The sequence below is a fragment of the Bombus vancouverensis genome, chromosome 7 (genome assembly GCF_051014615.1).
Source record: "Bombus vancouverensis nearcticus chromosome 7, iyBomVanc1_principal, whole genome shotgun sequence".
Taxonomy (NCBI): Eukaryota; Metazoa; Arthropoda; class Insecta; order Hymenoptera; family Apidae; genus Bombus; species Bombus vancouverensis.
This window is the reverse complement of record NC_134917.1, coordinates 14,355,779-14,376,221: the sequence shown is the minus strand read 5'-3', so window position 1 is coordinate 14,376,221 and position 20,443 is coordinate 14,355,779. Positions and strand designations below refer to the sequence as shown.

The 20,443-nt window shown below is 31.1% G+C and overlaps 3 protein-coding genes across 8 annotated transcripts; 1 reads left to right on the top strand and 2 right to left on the bottom strand.

Moving 5' to 3' along the window:
* Positions 1 to 633: 633 nt before the first annotated feature.
* Positions 634 to 9,068, bottom strand: LOC117154359 (uncharacterized). Of its 3 annotated transcripts, XM_076620113.1 has the most exons (12): positions 7,843 to 9,054; positions 7,341 to 7,506; positions 7,126 to 7,229; positions 6,103 to 6,279; positions 5,358 to 5,803; positions 5,008 to 5,291; positions 3,756 to 4,934; positions 3,321 to 3,610; positions 2,653 to 3,061; positions 2,486 to 2,587; positions 2,060 to 2,395; positions 634 to 1,906 (listed from the first exon to the last, which is right to left on the bottom strand). In XM_076620113.1, the coding sequence occupies exons 3-12, from the start codon at positions 7,220 to 7,222 to the stop codon at positions 1,903 to 1,905; spliced, it is 3,324 nt and encodes a 1,107-aa protein (XP_076476228.1). In that variant the 5' UTR covers positions 7,223 to 7,229; positions 7,341 to 7,506; positions 7,843 to 9,054; the 3' UTR covers positions 634 to 1,902. The 3 variants fall into 3 exon arrangements, with proteins under 3 accessions (XP_076476228.1, XP_076476229.1, XP_076476230.1); XM_076620115.1 differs by lacking the exon at positions 634 to 1,906 and having other exon boundaries at positions 2,254 to 2,395; positions 2,486 to 2,547; positions 7,843 to 9,068; XM_076620114.1 differs by lacking the exon at positions 6,103 to 6,279 and having other exon boundaries at positions 634 to 2,395; positions 7,843 to 9,030.
* A 799-nt stretch (positions 9,069 to 9,867) lies between these two features.
* On the top strand, positions 9,868 to 13,644 carry Dysb (dystrobrevin binding protein dysbindin). Of its 3 annotated transcripts, XM_076620119.1 has the most exons (6): positions 9,907 to 10,345; positions 12,411 to 12,458; positions 12,558 to 12,847; positions 12,929 to 13,084; positions 13,149 to 13,289; positions 13,368 to 13,644. In XM_076620119.1, the coding sequence occupies exons 1-6, from the start codon at positions 10,305 to 10,307 to the stop codon at positions 13,454 to 13,456; spliced, it is 765 nt and encodes a 254-aa protein (XP_076476234.1). In that variant the 5' UTR covers positions 9,907 to 10,304; the 3' UTR covers positions 13,457 to 13,644. The 3 variants fall into 3 exon arrangements, with proteins under 3 accessions (XP_076476235.1, XP_076476234.1, XP_033185754.1); XM_076620120.1 differs by lacking the exon at positions 12,929 to 13,084 and having other exon boundaries at positions 9,868 to 10,345; XM_033329863.2 differs by lacking the exon at positions 9,907 to 10,345 and having other exon boundaries at positions 12,206 to 12,458.
* A 1,547-nt stretch (positions 13,645 to 15,191) lies between these two features.
* Positions 15,192 to 20,065, bottom strand: LOC117157914 (uncharacterized). 2 transcript variants are annotated; one of them, XM_033336250.2, is made up of 13 exons: positions 19,589 to 20,065; positions 19,251 to 19,502; positions 18,893 to 19,177; positions 18,618 to 18,810; positions 18,308 to 18,546; positions 17,951 to 18,170; positions 17,709 to 17,869; positions 17,342 to 17,624; positions 16,995 to 17,249; positions 16,773 to 16,895; positions 16,532 to 16,679; positions 16,279 to 16,456; positions 15,192 to 16,192 (listed from the first exon to the last, which is right to left on the bottom strand). In XM_033336250.2, exons 1-13 carry the CDS (start codon positions 20,063 to 20,065, stop codon positions 15,968 to 15,970), a joined length of 3,039 nt encoding a protein of 1,012 aa, XP_033192141.1. In that variant the 3' UTR covers positions 15,192 to 15,967. The 2 variants fall into 2 exon arrangements, with proteins under 2 accessions (XP_033192141.1, XP_033192160.1); XM_033336269.2 differs by having other exon boundaries at positions 18,320 to 18,546.
* Positions 20,066 to 20,443: the final 378 nt, after the last annotated feature.

Here is a 20,443-nt window from a genome sequence, read left to right as displayed (position 1 = left end):
TCTCCGTATTAATTCATATAACAATATAATTACTATTTATTGCATTCGGATGTGTAATAATATAATTAAAAAGTTTTTACAGTAATTGTTTTTAAATAATATTAATTAAGTGGAAACATGATATTTGATTAATAACAATAAATCTATATTAATTAAATATATTGTTTAGATAAATCTTGTAATATTTAAACTTGTCAAGAATAACCATTTCAATAAATATAGTAGTACATTTAGTAATAGAGTTAGTAATACATTCAGTATATTCGAATTTCTTTACTTTATACAAAACGTGAATAAATATTTATAAATATGTATTAACTGGAAATAAAATGGGAAGGAATGTATATTAAATCATTCGTATATACTAGCATGTCTCCTAAAAGATTTATTTATGTTCTGTTTATTTAAAATTATAATAGGACAGTTCCATATCCTCCGTTGGTTCTACAATACTATTTTTCAAAGCAGTTAATAATGAAAATGAATTTTGAAGTTTCATGAATTATTTAAGAATAAAATTTGTTTAAACTTATATTCTTTATTGTAAACTTAGAACAATATAATGCCCCATTATTAGCTATATAACTAATTAGACTTCATTAAAATTATCATATATGTATATATATATATATATATGCTTTACTTTTTTATTATCATACAAATATATACAATATTATTATTTTAAATCAGTTCTTGCGCGTTTTAGTAATCGTTTTCACTTTTTATAATTTAAACGGAACGGATCACTTATTTAAAAATATACACAGTACACAAAAAATGATAATTATTTACATACAATAATGTTTGAATAGGAATGACAATAAATAAAGATCGCTCATGATTTCATAAGAATAAATGTTCGCTGTTTAAGTATCACTTACGCAACTACTATATGGTATTTTTATAGAGTTTCAAGTTTCAAGTACAAACAAGCGTATGCTTTAACTGTAATCCTTTTTAAAAAATATATTTACAATCGGTATTACATCTCAATAGTGTGTACGAATATCGTTTGAACGAAATCGTTTGACAAAAAAATAATTAACTCTTATAGTTTCATTGTATTAACTCTGTAGGTTTTATAATTTATAACTCTTTCATTCAAAACACGGACGTGATTTAACAACACTGTATAATACAACTACTTACTGCCTGAAAAATCGGTTAAAATATCCAGGATAATTCCTTAGATGAACGAATCTAGTAATTAGGTACCTTTGTAATTTTCATAATGTATATGTTAATGTTCCCAATATCAGATTCAAAATAGTATATCACATATCGCAAGTGATACAAGATCACACAACGATAGTTTCTAGTATTCATTCAAATGAATGATATTTTTGTCGAGTAAAACCAATGTGATTTTTCATTAATCTTAACGAGTTGCTTTTTTCTAATTTCAAGCAGCAGGGTTCTAATAATTTAATATGTTTGTAAAACTTTATCAATGACTTCTGATACATTAATGAGTGGCACTACATTTGGAACTATTGTTTATCCATGTAGATTGTATCTTCGAAAAATTACTTCTGAAGAATACATTTGATGAGTTTCCAATCATTTAAAAAAAAAATATACTAATAATGGCGATGATTTACGCGCAACTTGAATCTCGCAACTTTCTCATAATATACTATATGATGTACATATACACTATCTTGTCATAATGATTGTGTATTTTAAATCTTCTTTTACATTACTCTAAATTAACACAAACACCTCTTCAGCTTTCGTTATAAATACTGTATTGCTTTAGAATTACATAAACTAAAATTAATAATATAAACAAAATAAAAAATGTAAAACTGCCCGAAATAACGAAGAACACAGATAAACTAAAAAGTGTCAAATTCATTATTATATAAAATTCTTAAATAAATCGAATTTGTGCCATCTAATTTATCTAGAAAATGAAAAGAATAAAAGCAAGTCTTTTGCAGTAAATAAGCAATGCAGTAATATTCATAATAAGCAACTCTTATTGTTGAAAATTATAGAAAGGCAAAAAAACATTGCACAAAAAACATAGATCAAATGTAAAATTGTCCACAGTTACCTGTTTGACAAATGTTTAAGAGGACCCAGACTTAGAATAGATGTAGCACCAAGCGCACCTAAATTACAAGTATTAGGATTTCGTGCACCGTCTATTGTAATTATAGGTAATCCAAAATACCCGCCCGTTTGAACACTTAGTTGTGACAACGGGATGTAGCTCTGTATACCAAGATTTGATAAACGATTCAACACATGGGGAGATTTCAAATCTACGACCGGTAATGCTAATTCTGCACCACCATTTTGTGCTACTGTGTCTACTTCTTTATGATACGCCTGTTTGTGCGTTGTTAGCGCTTGAGCTGTTGGGTATTGGGCAGGACAAAGATTACACCTAGTACCAAACATTATTATTATATATATAATAGTATTATAATTATTATCTAGGAAATGTACCCTACATTATTGTTGAAAGTATACTTACTTGTGAAGTAATTTACTTGGTGCACGATGGGTAGCCATGTGTTGAGTTAGCATTTCCTGATTCTGGAAATTTTTATCACACACTTGACAAGTTAATAATGCTCTGTAACAATGAAGAATATTATATTATCAATAAATGTGGAAGAATCTTCCTTTAATTTATCTTACCGTGGAGGTCTTCCACGTCTAACTACTGGCATTTGTGGTGGGGTATCTTGCGTTAAATCTACGGTGGGAGGTCTCGGAGGTCTTTCCACTTCGTTCACAGCTGGTTTGTTTTGTTTATTGTGGGGAACAGCAAACTGACCCTGATCTTGCTGTTTTTTTTGTGAACTAGCTGGTATGATAGAAATAGCAGAATTCAGAGTGAGCGCTGTAACATTTAAAGGCTGCTGTGAAGATGTAGTCCTCTGTTGCTGGGGAAGTATCTGCTGTTTGTTTTGTTCACTTGATTTATTTTTATTTGCTGCTGGAGTAACAGTAATACCTCTGGCTGCCAGTACATTAGCCACAGCCTTTGCATCAGACTTCTTGCCCCCAGCACCTGATGTGTTCTGCACTTGAGCTGGAGCGGAACCTTTAGATTAGTAAAATATGTTCTTTTTATTCTTGTAATGCACCTCTTCCACGAATAGTTAAGTTTTCTTTCAGAACATATAATCAAACAAACATAAAAGTAAATTTAGAAAAACAAACATAGAAAAATGATAAAAATATAAAATCTTATTTCTAATATCGAAACTAATCTTAGAAGAGGTATTTAGAATTAAATACATAAATTACATACAATAAAATATACATTAAGGAAGAAATATATAATCAAGTGTTAAAAGTACCTGGTTGTCTAACACTAAGAGTTATGGAATCTGTAAGATGTATAGTGGAATCATTTCTATTTGTTTGCTGAGTTGTAGCACCTTGAACATTTTGTATAACAGGCAGACCGTCATTTCTTTTTTGCTGTGCAATAACATGACAATCTGCATCTTCATTTCTATCTGGTAATAAAACATCCATCCGTCGTTGTTTCATTGCAGAGTTATTCTGTTGCACTTGCATTGATTGTTGCATAGGACGTTTCATACGTTGCCGCGGTGTTGATCCCGTTTGTGGAATCCTTGGTGCCCTGCAATACATACAATGCAAATTAAACTGCTTAATACTTTATTTGAAAGAGAATTCATCATGTTTCGTATCGTGTTTCATATCTTGTTAACTTTGATTAGAAACATATTACATGCTTTAACGATTATTTCATCAACAGTACTTGCCGACTATTTTGTGCAAGAGTCGGATACCTTCCACGTGAAATTTGCTGAGGCAATTGTGGATGCATTTGTGGCGGTGCAGTCATTTGTGGATATGGACCTGGCCCATACTGCGGATATAGGTGTGTTATATGAGGAGGATAATGCATGCCCTGTGGACCAGGAACTCTATACAACGGTGGTCTTCCTGATGGTTGTACAAAGTAATTTGGGCCAGGGATCATTGTATTAGCACCTGGTGGAAGACTTGGAGGCATTTGCGTTTGCGGAAGTGGCATACGTTGTACTTGTTGAGCTAGTTGTTGAACAGGTGCGGGTAGTTGTTCAAAATTCACAGGTGATATTATTTGCTGCCCAGCACTAGCTACTGCGTTATATGTAGGTGAATTTGTTTGATGAGGTGAAGTTAAAGGAGAATTCCTATTTATTTGTTGCGAGTTTGTTGTATTTGCAGATTCCATTGATACTGCATGAGGTGAATGTGTATTTAATTGCGGAGATGCTTGGCTCAAATGGGGTGAATTTTGATTCAAATGAGGTGAACTCGTATTTAGATGAGGAGACAATTGGCTCACGCTCGGAGAAAGGGGCGTTCCGTGCATTTGAGCTTTATGCATGGAGACTTCCAATAGTGAATGAAAAATAAGATTTATACATTCCGGAATATTGCATTGATAATGTCCAGCTTTGCTCCGATGCTCATCTAAATGAGCAATATCTTTAAACTTTTCGTTGCAAACGCGACAAGTACTAACGGTCTCAGCTAACTTTTCAAGCGAAACGTATTCGGTTTCCGAAGGTAAATTATTCGATAAGGTTTCATTTTGATTATGTCTTTGGTGCTCAATCAAATTTTGTAAAAGGGACCCAGCATTCTCAATATTATTATCACCCGCATTTTCTTCATTTTCTTTAGAATTCTCATTATTCTTATTCGATAAATTAGTTGACAATTGATTCCAATTAAAACCAGTTGTGCTTTCTGTTGATTCTTCAGGTTTATCTTCATCTTCAGAACACACTGTTGTACAATCTGCTGTATGGTTTGAAAACGTAGAAGACTTTGAAATAATATTAATGGCTGGATTCTCTGCTAAATCATGTATCATGTTTGATTCATGTCCTCTATCATCATCCTCTTCAATGCCTGCATTATCAATTAATCGACTCATAGATCTACATCTAAAATGTTAAATAATGAGTTATAGTAAGGATATTTCTCATTCGAGGATTATTTTTAAATACACCATATTACCCGGATTGTTCACCAAGTTTCTTGAGATTTTCAATTGTTTCTCTACATGTTGCTTCCAATGCATCTGATTCTTCATGATCTTCTGTTTCAGAGAGTCTTTTATCCGAATTATCATATTGATCTGTATTTTGTAGGTCATCAACATTTTGATCTTCCTTTTCAGATGGATTTGCCATATCACTTCCTACACCTGAGTCACTTTCATTGACATCTATGGATGGTCTATCATTTTCTTCCAATGGATTATGTTCGTCAGCGTTGAATTTAATGCTTCCATATTCATCCTAATAATAATATTTTCCATAGAATTACATCAATTAACATTTTTCATATTTATAAGTATAACGTACCTGTTGTTCTACCATCACGTTTTCAAATGGCTGATTAATCGAACTTTCTGTATCTTTTTCATGTCTTTGATCATTCTCTGTTGCGCCAGCCACGTCTCTGTGATTGTGATTTTCAGTTCCCAGATTAATGTTGCTTTTCACAACAGTAAAATCTTCCGATTTTGATGACTTTTTGAGTTTAAGTTTCAGAGGATCGTTGAAATTCTGTTTTTTTAACGTTAATTTCAAAGAACCCTTCTTTTCTGGGTCTAGCCAATATGTATTGCTATTCTTTTTCTTGACACTTTTCAAAGTAACCCTTCTTAAAACTATACGTGGTCTTCCTAAATGTGTCTGAATGTGAGTACGTAATTGCTTTTTTGTTACAAATTGTTTTTTACAGACTTCACAGTTAAATAATGGAAATCGTAAGGAAAATATCGTACTTTGATTGTCTATGTGTTTATCTGAAAAAAGAAAACCCCAATAATTACAATACACTCATACAATAATTTTCTAATTGCATCTGTCAATCGCATTATTTTACGAAAAACGTTGTACTTGAAGACGAATATCTAAAAAAACAAAACTGGATGTGTCCAATCACCTTTTTAATTAAAAGACTGAGAAAAGTAAGGGTTAAATAATTTGCCGCGCTTTCATAGCTACTATCAAATCCGCTAAACTGATATAATTTCCCGTTGGATATATCTGAGAACTATACGTCGATTATATTCAAACATGTTTATTTCAAAGGTTCACTTACTATCATCAACGCGCATTCCCCGTGTTACAACGGATGTAAACAATCGATGCCGATGTATATGCAGCAACAGCAAGTGTTCACGCAAAATGGTTGCAACAGCAGACCACCTAACGCAAGCGAGATAATTGCCTCGGCTTCTGCCGAGAATTGAAAACGGGATTCTCCAATCGATACTAGCTAAAGAACGAACACCATTGGTTCACTTCATATTAGCGCAACGTTCCCGCCACGATATACATCGTATCAAAACGCATTTCATTTGATATCATTGCGGACATACATAAATTGCTTTTTACCGGTCTTAAATAGTTATAGCAATTTACGATAATGTTACTTATTAAAGTACATATATAATCAATGGGATATTTTCAATTATACAAACGGGCTAAAAAGGTAATAAAAGTACGTTTTACAAATTTTATCATCATAACTCTAGTTAAGGAAAGGATATCAGTTTGTGATTTATTGCAATTAAATAAAAAAATGTAAATTATACCAAATAATTTTGTTAACGGAACATCAATAACAAATGACAAAAACCTCCAAATTTATCCAATTATTATGCAGCACTAACAGAATCCTAACCTCTCTTCAAGAGTTTAGAATACAAATTTTCATTAATACCATTTACTTATAAAGTATAAATCCATAAAATTTGCTCAAAGTACACTTTAAAGTAAAAAAAAGTTTTATTAAATAAAAAACATAGTATTTTTATCCACATTTTTATAACAATGTTAAGATTTGGCTAGAGAAATTTTGCAAAATAGGTTTGCAAAGACAACCATAAATTAGTAACACAGTATTAGAAACATTAATCTTTTATAGCAATATCTTAAGTGAAATATATTGCTTTCTGCAAAAAAAAGTGCATCTAATAGAATGAGGATATTCCACTAAAATGTTAATTTTCAAGAAAGTAATCTATAGAAACTAACCTACGTTTAATACTATTTCTTGTGTATATTACATTTATGTATATCATTTGTTTTATTTTCACTCAATACTTTAGAAAAAACATACCAAATTTTTGCAAATCATCCACTGCATCGTCTTTACAAATTTTGCTTTGGTCTGAAAATCTAAATTCCTCAAAGTCTTGATCCAATGAATTGCTCATTTCCACTCTGTAAATTAATCATTTATTTTCTCTATTATTGTATAGAATAATCGTTATTAAAGTTTTTTTAATAACAACATTACAATTATGGTTGATTATTATTGTATATCATACTTACAGGCATTGTTATTAACAACACAAATTGTCATGAAGTCATTAACAATGATCAATCTTGATTTAGATAATTATTTACTGGCAACTAAATACGTCGATAATATTTATAAATCAACAAAATCCATATATTCTAATTTGCAGTAATAAACAGTTCACAGAATTCTTAATCGCTGAGAAAATTAATCAGATTGTCATAAAAATGATTCCTACCAAAATTTATTTTTATTTAAACTTATTGAGAGATGTTCGTTAATGTTTATGATTATATTTGAAGATATAAATGGTAATAAAGTCAATTCAACACGAGATAAACTTTCAACGTGTGTCAAATAAGTATTTTGTTAACTAAATATATATGTATACATATATAAGTAGAAAGTATTATATTTGCTTTTAATTAATGACAACCGACCCGGCGTCGATATTACATGTATCGTTTCAAAAGAAGAAATGAAATCACGATTTATTCAATGTATATAATTAAGTGGAGAAAAAACACGTAGTACCATTTATGTTTAGACGATGAAGTTTTTATCCGATTTGTTACATATAGTTAAATATGACGGCCAATATTATGACTATGACATGATCACTGCGCTGTTTATGGCACATTTGTAGTAGCGACATTCAACGACGATAAAATCGGCGCGTCAACTACGATGCCTACCGTAACCAATCTGAACTTATTATTAGTACGTGTTATATCGAGCCGCCAATATGGCGGCGACGCGATGAAATCCGCGCGTCCGTCAGAATAATCAACTCAATGTGAATTCGTGCCGAACTGTTGAAGCGCGTTCAGCGACGGGTTCAGAGTGTTCAGATGCGTTGTTTTGTAAGAACACGCGCGCGCGCGCGCGGGGTAGCGTGCGCCGATCGCTGCAAACGCTGAGCGCTTCCCTCTCCTCTCTTCTCCTCTCCTTTCCTCTCTTCTCCTCTTGACGTTTCGTATCTTTGTGTATCTAACTTCTCCTCCACTGCACACCAACCACCACCTTTATCCACTTCCTCTCCTCTCTCCCTATGCCTTTCCCCTTTTCTCTTCTCTTCTCTTTCTTGATTTTTTTACCTCCACACTGTCATATCTTCCTTATCAAAGATGAAAAAGACTCATTCCCTTTCATATTTCTACTTATTCAAGATATATAAAGTAAGCGTGTATTGCAACATCTTGTACGCCCTTTGTGTAAAACCCAATAAAACAAAAGAAACCAACCGAAATATATGGTGGAACTGAAAATGGTAGGGAGAAGCAGAGGAGCCCGAATTGAAATTAAGTCAACCTAACATGCACTCAAGTATGAGTAGGGAGCCAATCCGTTCATAGCAAGTATTGTCGACGCAAGCGCAACTCGAACATCACTGTGAAACTCTTTTCTTCTCTCCCATTTTCTACCCCTCCCTACTTTTCCTCTCAATTCCTACTAACAGGCCATCTCTTTCCCTTCCTTTTTCATTAACTGATTCTCTTATTTTCTCTTTTTTGTTATTTCTCTCTTTCTAACTTCTACTGTCTCCGTCTGTTATCCTTTCAATGTTCCACGCTGTCCCTTCTTAATCCATACCATTCTCCAGCAAATTCTCGTCAACGTTAACTTCCAATTACTATCCATCAACCATTGTGCCTAAATTCTGTAGTGTAGCGATGACAGTTTTCATCCACAATTTGTGGTGATTATTGATTTTTGTTGGTTTCAGGAAAATCGTATCAATGTTATTACTACGACTTTTTATATTAAAATTATACAATTTAAACATATATTACGTAAGAATATGTGTACTTAAATTTATTCGTACACATCTTACTACTTTAAAGTATGGTTGAATTTACTACAGATGTACACAGTATATAAAAACAATTTAATGTTTTTAAACATACTTTATGTGTCTATACATTTTGTATATGTCGTACACTACCATCTGATATTATATATGCATATCGTATGTTTCAAATTTCAAATTTGTCTTCTTCGATCAAATGGAAAGTCAAGGTTTAATATTGATGTGATGGTAGGGAAACGTTTTTACGTGTAGATTTTCTATGGAAAAGCGTGAACCAAGAAGAATGCCTGAAATAACCGGTTTTGCCGGGAAAATACATGTGAACAGGGCGTGGCAGAAATGGTTGGAGGCCAACAGGAATGAATATAGTAGGGGAACTTAACGGAACATGTCGAAAACGACCGAATCTGGCATCTATTGATCGTAGTAGGTTCTGTACAGTTTTCTACAGATACTCAAACAACTCGAGCTTAAAATTCTATATTTAATTCGAATAGAATTCTATATTATTCTATTATGGGCATTAAATGATTGCGACTTTATAGATATTTATATCTACTTAATAGTCTTTGGCATTAATTTTTTGTGATACATTCGTATCTATGTTGAGTAATGTGACCTCGAAATAGTCAGGAATTACATTCATGAATCGTTGTTTACACAGTTGTACACTATCTTTAATGTGTATTTTATCTCAAAAAATAAGAATAGTTGCTGTTACATTAGCGGTTCACTCTCAACTATTTTTGCTGCTTTATTTACGATGAATAAAACTCAAGCAAGCAGTTGAATGGTTAAATATAAGTTGACATTCTCATTCCGCGGAATACTTGACTATTGATTTCATCCCTACCACGAACTTCTCGTCCTTTAGTTGGTAACTCCTAGTACATAGTATGCGCCGTAGTCATGATAGTATGCGCAGAAAGGTAATCGTCTTTATGGAGAAGACGAGTTCACCACGATATAGTAGTGGTCTAACTTGATGCAAGGAGAAAGGGGATACTTGGATACGTACGTTGACCCAACATCCCTGACTACTCCTCCCTCTCCAGCATCTCCTCCCACAAATCTGGTTTCACTGCGAGTTGCGCACAACTTTCTAAGCTCGAACCTTCTCTGGTAAGGTTTGTTCAAGTTATGCTCATTGCGTGCGTAGCAGGGATAGAAAAAGATAAAGATTTCAATGAAGGCTCTGCTTAACAGGACTGCTCCAACTTGTTCAAGGTTATTAATGGAAAAACCTCTAACTTTAAAATAATGAAGTTTTTCTTCTACATTACTTATCAATCATTTAAATAGTTTAAAGCATATTATATTTTTTCATCTTATTATGACACATTTTTATAAATAAACAAAAGATATAAGCAGAAAAATAATTAATTCAATGTAAGTAAAATGTTCATATTAAAATTTGAAATAGCATTTATAAAGTTTGAAATAGAATAAAGTTTACAAAAATACAATTTTTTGTTTTAGAAATTCATCACTATCGATTTTGTCATTGTGTATATACATCACCATACAATACATTTCAGAATTGAACACGCAGGTAGAGGAAAACTTGGCAACACAGGGAATACCAACATATACATACATACATAGTTCTACGGTTCCGCCATGTATCTTCATAAGAATTATTTTACTTGTAGACTCCACTAACACATAACTTTCTTTTTTCTTATTTTCAACCATCCGAATTTATATTGCATGACAATTAGTTATTAATTATTCTAACTGAAACTAGAAAAGTAAGATATTTGTAAGTACTATGTACGTACATACATAAATACCACCCTTCTAAAATTGTTGTATTTTAATACGATTTACACCTGTAGATAAAGTAATATAATATATAGTATATAAAAAAGAACATAATAATAATATTTCTTAATAAGGAGATTTTTTTTGAACTGAAATATTTGTCATAAATTTAGGTTAATATATTAACTGTCTATAATTTCATCTTAATGTTAGTAGTAATGAATTGTATCGTCTCTACTTTCTGTTCAATTAATACCCCTTACAATTACCTAAAAGTAATTTAATGTATTATTTTATTAGATTTATATACTGATTTTTCTTACACAGGTAATTTGCAATTTGACCTCGTTTGTTGACCTCACTGGTTGCTAGGCACCAGTCATATTGTCAAAGGGAAGGAGTTAAGCTTTAACGATGTTGCCAAATTGTTTCATGTTGAAAATATATAGTCAAAATCTAATGCACTAAATTGTTTATGCAGTAAAAATCACGAATTCGTCATAAACGTAACAAAAATTATTCATTCGTGCTTAGTATACAATTATCCTTATAATGCAGCATAGTATAATATTGAATCCATATGAATATAAGTAGTTAACATTTTTATTACTTAACATGTAAACCAAAATTTGTAAATGTAAAATTATATCTTTTATAAATCGAACGCACATAATGTTAATAGAATATCATATATTAATATGCAATATATAAAAAATTATTATTTTATGTATTTTAGAAATTTACTATGTTAATACTATTATTTGTAGTTTAAAACATTTTAACAATTACAACACAAAAAGTAATTATTTTTAATGAAATGTACATATGTATGTGTGCATGGACTGTCGTTATCAGTGTTGCCAACTAACAGAAAGGTTGCGCAGTGTCATATCTTTCACAAAATATGAAAAAATGGATTGAAATTAAAACACATGTACATAAGCTAATTATATGTTTGGATTAAGTAAAAATCATAAATGATATTTTGAATAATTAATTTTTTATTAAATTATGCGTAATTTAACTAATTTTATATTTATTATATTTAAAATTAATATTCAAATTATAATTTCAAATGTTTTAAGTTGTCATTAACAATTGATTTTGGAGGTTTCTACATGCAATACTGCATGAATGAAAATAAATAGGCTACTATTAGTGTCTTCAAAATAGAGGTTATATTGACGCTGCTAATATTTACAATAACTTTTCATTATAAATATTGTGAACTAATATGTGTTATCTTATATCAGTATTTCAATGCAAACAAGTGATCAATTTGATATAAACTATGAAAATCAGCTCGGTATGAACAATTTTCATCATTGATAATACATGTGTCAACAAAAAAATTATTTCATATGATAATGATACATTTAATAATACACTTTACATATAGAAAATATAATATAATAAATTAAATCTTATTAGTAATTTGTGCAATAGTATTAACTAATTTGAAAGGCTTGAATTATATATACCATTATAATCATAAATATAAAATAAAATAATTTATAAACATGTTTAGCACTTTGCGTAACAAGTTTCAAACAGTTCAAGAGGGTATATCTGCTAGGTAAAAGATTTAATTTTAACCTTATCCAAATAAAAACTAAAGTTAAAGATAATTTACTATGTATTTTATATAAGTCTAGGATTGACTTTGTTGTTTTAGTATTAGAGGATTAACTGTTGTTGAAAATCCAAAACAAAAAAAGACTGGAAACATCAGAAATGTTAATTACAATGCAGGAGCTGATATCTTACATAGATTTCAATTGCAATGGAATGAACTACATGAGCTAGCAGAAGAAAATGCGGGTAAAGCTCAAGAAGCTGATAAACTCATTGGAACTATTTATGAAAAACTCGAACAAGAATGGAAAAACATTACGTGTCTAAATAGTACTTTAGCTTACATTCCAAAAATCAACAATGCAATACAGGATCTTATGGATCAAATAGGTACTTCTATCTTAAATGCATTTCTAATTCAAGAATACTATGAGTATAAAAATTAATCATAAATACTTCATGTTATTAAAGGAACATTACAAGAAATGTTTGAGGAGGTAGAAGGTGCTATATATCAATTAGAAAATTTAAATGAAATGTTAGATTTGCAAAGTAGACAATTGGATCATAGATTTCAATTAGCCTTATATAAGGAGAAAAAACTTGCAGAATTAAATGTTATTAAAGGTAGTTTGTATAATATTTAAAATGTGCTAATTATAAAAATGCTGAAACTGAATGTAAATTTTAGCAAAATTGGCTGATGAACATATTGAGAGAGTATCAAAATATGAACTTAAACAGCAGAAAATGATGAAAGAAAGACGAGAAACATTTGATGAAGCTTTTAAAGAAGAGCTTAGGGAATACAAAGCAACAGGATCCATATCAAGTGCGTTTTAATATATTTCAAGGATGCAAATTTAATTTAATTTTAAAGTCAGTTTTGTGAAGTTTATTTTTATTTTAGAATTGCCAGTGACACAACAAGGGCCTTCATTGGATGAGATAGTTTTGGATGTAGATTCAACAATATTTAATGAATTTTTAAAAAACTAACCCTTTTACTTTATTAAGAAAATAATTCTGTTAAAATCTATTTAAGTGTCTTAAAATATAAAAATACAATAAACAATTATAAAATATATTATAAATTAATTATTAAATATATTATAAAAGTGTAATACACAATTATGTAAAAATCTATATAAATTGTACAAGAATTAAATAGTAATTTTTAGAAATGATTTTTATATTCTTTATTTAAATGTTATGAAATACGAAATATAGAAATATATCAAATTCATCAATATTCAAGTTGTTACCTCATTCGATTGACAAAAAGATTGCATAATTATAGGTTCGTTTATTTTTCAACGCGTTAGACTCACGTCTCACATCGAATGTGTGTGTATTAGCCTTAGTATTTATTGGATCAGAGAGTACCAAACGTGTTCCTAACCTTATATATAAAAAGCTTAATCTTTAGAAAAAAGATAGAAGTCAAAACCTTTTTAACTCTATAATATACTGTTATCTTATTTACTTTCCTATAGAATAGGTGCTTGTAACAAATTACGTAATTAATAATATAAATTGAAATACATTTTATTACGTTTCTTACACGTAAGTTACACGATTTGTAATAGTAATTATATATTTTCCAGGTTTATATATTTTAAAAACTGTTGATACAGACAAAAATATCAATAAAAAATGTTGCCAAAATATGCGAAAAGGAGTTATATCTTAGATAAACTTCACAGAGGAACTGTAACGGTATTAATGGGTTTAACAGTAGTTTCTGGAATAGCTTTAGTGTATAAAGGGTTTTGTTATTATCGATATATTCGACCAGCGCTACAAGAAATGCAAATGAAGAAAGATGAAGAATTATTAGATGAAGGAAAATATATAGCAGCTGTTAATTAAAGTAAGAAATTAAATTAGAATATGTATGCAGATCGTAATAAAATACTAATTTAAATAAAATGTTTAGAATTATTTTCATTCACTAATATTGAATTTATTTTATATATTTTAGAGGACATTGTCATATTTAGAAAATTTAAAATATGCATAGGTGATGCATGAAATATTTGTTAAAATATAGGGGAAAAAGTACACTTGTGCATAGACTTTAATTCATAATATTTTTAGAGCTCTAATTTATTTAAATTTCATCACAATTGTGCACATCTGTTACTCAGGTGCCATTCAAATCAATATAAAAAGATATATAATAAGACTATACCCTGAGAAATCTTGAATTAACAAATGCGTTTTGTATTTTATTTTTTCATATACTATATCTTTGTCTAATTACTTGTTACGGATAAAATTTGCAATGCTTGATTTTTATCGCTATTAATAAGGTATTATTAAAAATTAAATATAGATTGTAATATGAAAATACTGTGCATTTCGTAAATGCAAATATTTTCCTCGTTAAAATATTAATTTTGAAATACATTCTTTTATAATTATATACTGATCTCTGTGTTACTAAATACAAAATTAATAAATCTACTTAATAAACATTTAGACAATTACTATTATATTCACATTGTTGGCAATTGCAAATGTTGAATAATGATATAATACATTCATACTCGTTTCATTTTGTTGAGTATGCTTCACAGTTATAAGATATTATACAATTTGCCTTATTTCTTGATCAACATCACATATTTTATAAATTAAAATATATTTTTCTTGCATTTAGAGTGTGTTGTATCTAAATTAATATCTAGTTCTAAATGGAAGGACAACTAGTGTTAACAACTATAAAATATTTTTATGTTATAAAATTTGTATATTAAATAAACATTTTGTTTAATATTTACACGTATGTAAGTCGAGTGCACATGAAACATTTACAAAGTAAAACATAGTCAAAGGTGTTATCGCATTATTTCAAATACTTTGTACCTCAATTTAAAATTGTTATGTATGGAAATTGCTATTCATCACAAAGCTTAACCGTTTTAAAAGTGCCAGATATTTTTCGAGATTATTGTAAGTCTTACAGAAGGCAATAGTTTTTATACAGCTTCCAAAAGGAATTTTCGAGTACAAAATACATCGCACATACGCCGGATACTTTATATACAACGTTTTATCTTTTTTTTGTGTAATAGACATAATTTGTACTCAGTTTCTTGATCATACTAGTTAAACAGCAATATTTTAGAAAAATTTTCCAAAGCAGATATACATACATTTCAATTTCAAAGAAAAGTTACAATAACTGAATGCTATTTACATTTATAAAAATCAATCAGTGTAAGACTTACCCTTTAAAGTGGATTTGTATATATATGTATATGTCGACAATATAGTACACCAAATTTAAAATATTAATATTGTTATTTTGTATACAGCAACAAAATAATACGGAACTTAGTCTTACATAGATCGATCTTTAAATCATAAGTGTAGAATTGAAAGTACTGAACCTTAATAATTTTAAATCTTAATTCTATGATTCGATCAAATACTTGCACAAACCCTGTAGCCCATAGGCTGCAATTTGAAATTTTGCGAGTAGAAACCTTAAACAATAAACATTTACGAACTATTAGTTGTAGGATTAGAATTTGACGACTCCACGCGCATTGAATCAATTCTGGCTACGATTTTCAATGCAGGACCCAACTTTATACTCATGGCCGACATAAGGTGATCTTCTTTGAGTAACATTAGTGCTTGACCATCTATTTCTTGAATAGCAAAATCTTCCGCGTAATCAGCACACCCTGGTAATCCGCGTATAAAATCGCATACTTCTCCAACCTATAAAAAAAAGCAGGCGTTTTCAATTATATCATTCAATCAGTTTTCTTCATTTTTAATAAATTTATGTATATATATATCTATACCGTCCACTTCACAGGATTAACTTTCGGCAGTGTTTCATCAACGGAAGAACTAGTAGTTGTACTAGATAATGACTTTTCTTCTCCGTTCTTTTTTATATCTCCATCGGTTTTTGATTCAGTCTCTATCTCAGTCCATTGTTTTTCAGTACCGTCACGATCTCTTGCTTCCCGCTTTTTGCTATTTGATTCAAAATTTATATTACATTTTTCTGCAAGTCTAATAACTAACTTACGAAATAATTTATTTACCAACCTTTTTGCACAACTAGAGGAACAGAACCGTTTCTCTTTTTTGAATTTAGTATTTTGTTCATCTACCAAATTACCACAAGCTTCGCATTTTCCCACTTGAACATTATTTACATCTTCGTCATTCGGATAATTGGGTGCATGTTTTTTCCCTGCCATACACAATAAACACATATGATTCATTTTATATCTTACAGCAAAAAGATACACACATATTAAAAAAATACTGAATTTTTAAGTCTTACTTGGAGGTTCTTCATGACTATCTCTTTCAGATGATGAATTAGTACTGCGGTTTAAAATATTACCTGCTTCTTGATTAACTGTATTATTCAATGACGTTCGATTAACAGCGAATGGTTCAGACGCTGAAATATTCATATACATATCAATAATATAAATATAAAGTAATATAACGATATCTATTAATAATGCAATAACATCTATATAAAATATTAAGCTTGTACCTTCTTGAATAACAAAGCCTTCAATTACATGTGTAAGAACTTGTGGTTTGACCATTGCCTTTGGTGGTACATGTTTACTATTTGCGCTAACTGATACAGAAGCAGGAATTGCCGCTGAGTCTTCATTGTTGATACCATTCGTAATAGAATTAATTGTATTTGCTAATCCTGCTAAAGGATTACTACATGATTTTTCTTCTAACTTTACCGACAAATTTTCTTCATCTTTTGAAGTTATCTTAGATTGGTCCCCATCTATGACAGTAATGAGATGCAAATGCTTATACAAAATATATACATACATACACATTTATTGAATGTCAATGTAGTATATATTATCAATAAACCTGTCGTTTCTGGCTGAGATACGGTCACTTCTTCTATTGGAATTGGATCGTCCTTTTTCAATATTGATTTAGAATTCTCTTCATTTGCTGTAGGAGTATTTGCAGCAGATGGTAATGCTAAAGAACATTCAGCTTGGTGATTACGATCGGGTGATGCAATCATTATTGCGGAATTATTATTATCATGTGTTTGTTGATCCACCGACTGATTTATCATAGACATCGTTTGAACCTGTGTTGTTCCACTAACTATTTGACTACCAATTATTGTCGAATTGATTGCCTAGAAAAATTACATTACATATAATGGAAATATTTTTTAATTAAATTAAGGAAATTTTATTGCAGGAAATAAAACATTTAATACTTGTAATGGTAATTGTTGTACAGCAGACATGGGAGATTGTTGTACTTGACTCATTTGAGATGTAGCAACGCCAACTCCGCTCACCGAAACTACAGGCATAATCGGACGTTCCCCACTAAGGACTACACCTGGTTGTTGTTGTTGTTGCAGAGCCATGTTTGCTGTAAAAAAGGTAACGATTAGATATACAAAAACCTATATCATTTTTCTATAAATAGTATGTATATGAAACGTCATCTCACTCATTATTGGTTTTGGTTGTATTTGCTGTTGCGATGGCTGCACTTGCGGCTGTTGATACTGTTGCTGCATCTGCTGTTGCTGCTGCGTATGCTGTTTCTGTTGAATAAAAACCTGTTGATGTTGTTGTTGCATCGTTTGCTGTGACTGCTGTTGCGATTGTTGCGGCGATTGCAATGGCTTACCACGGCCTTTACCGCTACTACCGCTTCCTTTGCCACTCTGAGTTATAAAACATAAAAAAAAACTTCTTCTTCATTATACGAAAACAGAAAAAAAACTTCTATATGTTTGCACGTGATTCGAAAATTGCAGCAGTCGAAATCATTTTTCTAACTGTTGCTGTTAATTATAGTAACCTGTACATGTACCGTGGTTTGTACTCCATGAACAGTTTGCGTTGAAACAGAACTGGCAGCTCGTATGTTAGCAGCTTGTACTGCTTGTAAAGAGGACGGTAAAATACTCAAAGGTCGTTGTCCACCTGAACTTTGCTTACTTTGTTGCTGTTGTTGTTGTTGTATATCCATTACCTTTGGTTTTCCACTAGCTGCAGCAATTTGTTGTACTCCCTGAATTTGTTGTTGCGTAGCTAGTGCTGATCAAATATGATGATGATAAATTAGTTCAGTTGACAATACAAAATTTATTTAATCATTCACAACTAACCATTATGAGCTTGGATTGGTTGTGGACTTTGTATAAACATATCAGGTTGAGTAGGACCTCTAATGAATATTTGATTAGTTAGAAGCGCCGGTGGTTGTATTCCAGTCCAAGCAACTTGTGGTGTAAATTGCCAAGGAGCAAATTGCATACCACCTCGTCCGCCGGACGGAGTAGCCGCTGTACACGTAGTATACTACACATTTTGAAAACAATATATATAAAATATGAACTAAATATAGAATATTTGTTACAAAATAAAATTAACATAATAATACCTTTTGTACTTGATCTTGTTTGTTTGCAGACTGCTGCTGCTGTTGTTGTTGTATAGATGGAGGTGGTTGTGGAGAACCCAGTACACCAAGTTGACCAAATACCAGAGTTTGTCCTGCACCAGGTGTAGCTGAAGTAGGTACTGGTAAGTAACCTGTAGGGAACCCTTGAACTTTAGTTCCTCCAGCTGCAGGATGACCACCTCCTTGACCTGGTGTCGATGCTGTCGTTAGCATATGAGGTGTTAATTGAGCAGCAGATTGAAATGGCTTTCCAGCTGTTATGACCTGTAAAGTATCCTACTTAGAAAGGAACTTATATGTCTCAATAATAGTGAACATCAGGATTGTATTTAAGTACCTGTATGGACGAAGGATTGATGCCTGCAGGATGGAGAGCTAAATTTCCTGGCATCAATAGTGGAGTTCCTTGGGTGTTATAAAGTTGTTGCAAATGATATGCTTGGTTCTGCATAGGTTGTTGAATAACTTGTACTGCTTGTGGATGCGCAGCCATAGTAGTTATAGTGGTTCCTCCTTGTTGACCAGATAAAGTCATAGATACACCTCCAACACCCTGTTGCTGATGCTGCATTGACACTGCAACAGCACCCTGAAATATTTTATTTTCAAAGATGAAAAATTTTAAATCTACTGCTTAAAGCTGTTTCAATAATATGCCTTTGTGCAAATTTTTACCTGTTGCTGGGGCATAATTGCTGCTACCTGTGGCTGTACCTGCACTTGAGTAGGAACAACGTTATGTGGTCCACTATTAGATTGTTGTTGTTGAGGTTGCTGTTGCTGTTGCTGTTGTTGTACTTGCTGTTGCACTTGTTGCTGTACCTGCTGCTGCACTTGCATTTGCTGCTGTGATTGCACTTGCTGTTGAATTTGTTGTTGTGGTTGAACTTGTTGAGATTGTACTTGTTGTTGCGCTTGCTGCTGTACTTGTTGTGGCTGAGATTGTTGTTGCTGAACATGCTGCTGTTGCTGCTGTACATTTTGCTGTTGTTGAATATCATGGGTTGCAATCATCATTTGCTGTGGTTGAGATTGTTGTTGTTGTGGTTGCTGCTGTTGCTGTTGTTGCTGTGTCTGTTGCTGCTGCTGTGACTGTTGTTGTGTTTGTTGTGGCTGATTTTGAGAAATTCCAATTGGTTTAACATCTGTCATGTTTCCTTATACCTTTTTAAATAAACTTCCTTCAAGAAGTACTCTTCCTGCTCTTATATTCTTAACAATTCAATGTTTTTTTTCCTTGCCATTTTATATAGATTTCTTATTAAAATGTCACTTTTAATCTTTTTAATTTGCTGCACCTAAAAGAAAAATTGTTTTAGATTAATATTTTTCACATAGATAGGTTTATAAGTATAAAGTAGATTACGACTATATATTGAAAATAACAATTATTTACATTTTATATAATTTATTTACAGTTCTACTTAATATAATCCCCCCTCTTTCTCTCATTCATTTTCTCTCACTCTCAAACAAATATTTATTAGAGCATAGATTTTATAATAATTTTAACTAAAAAGTTGATATAAA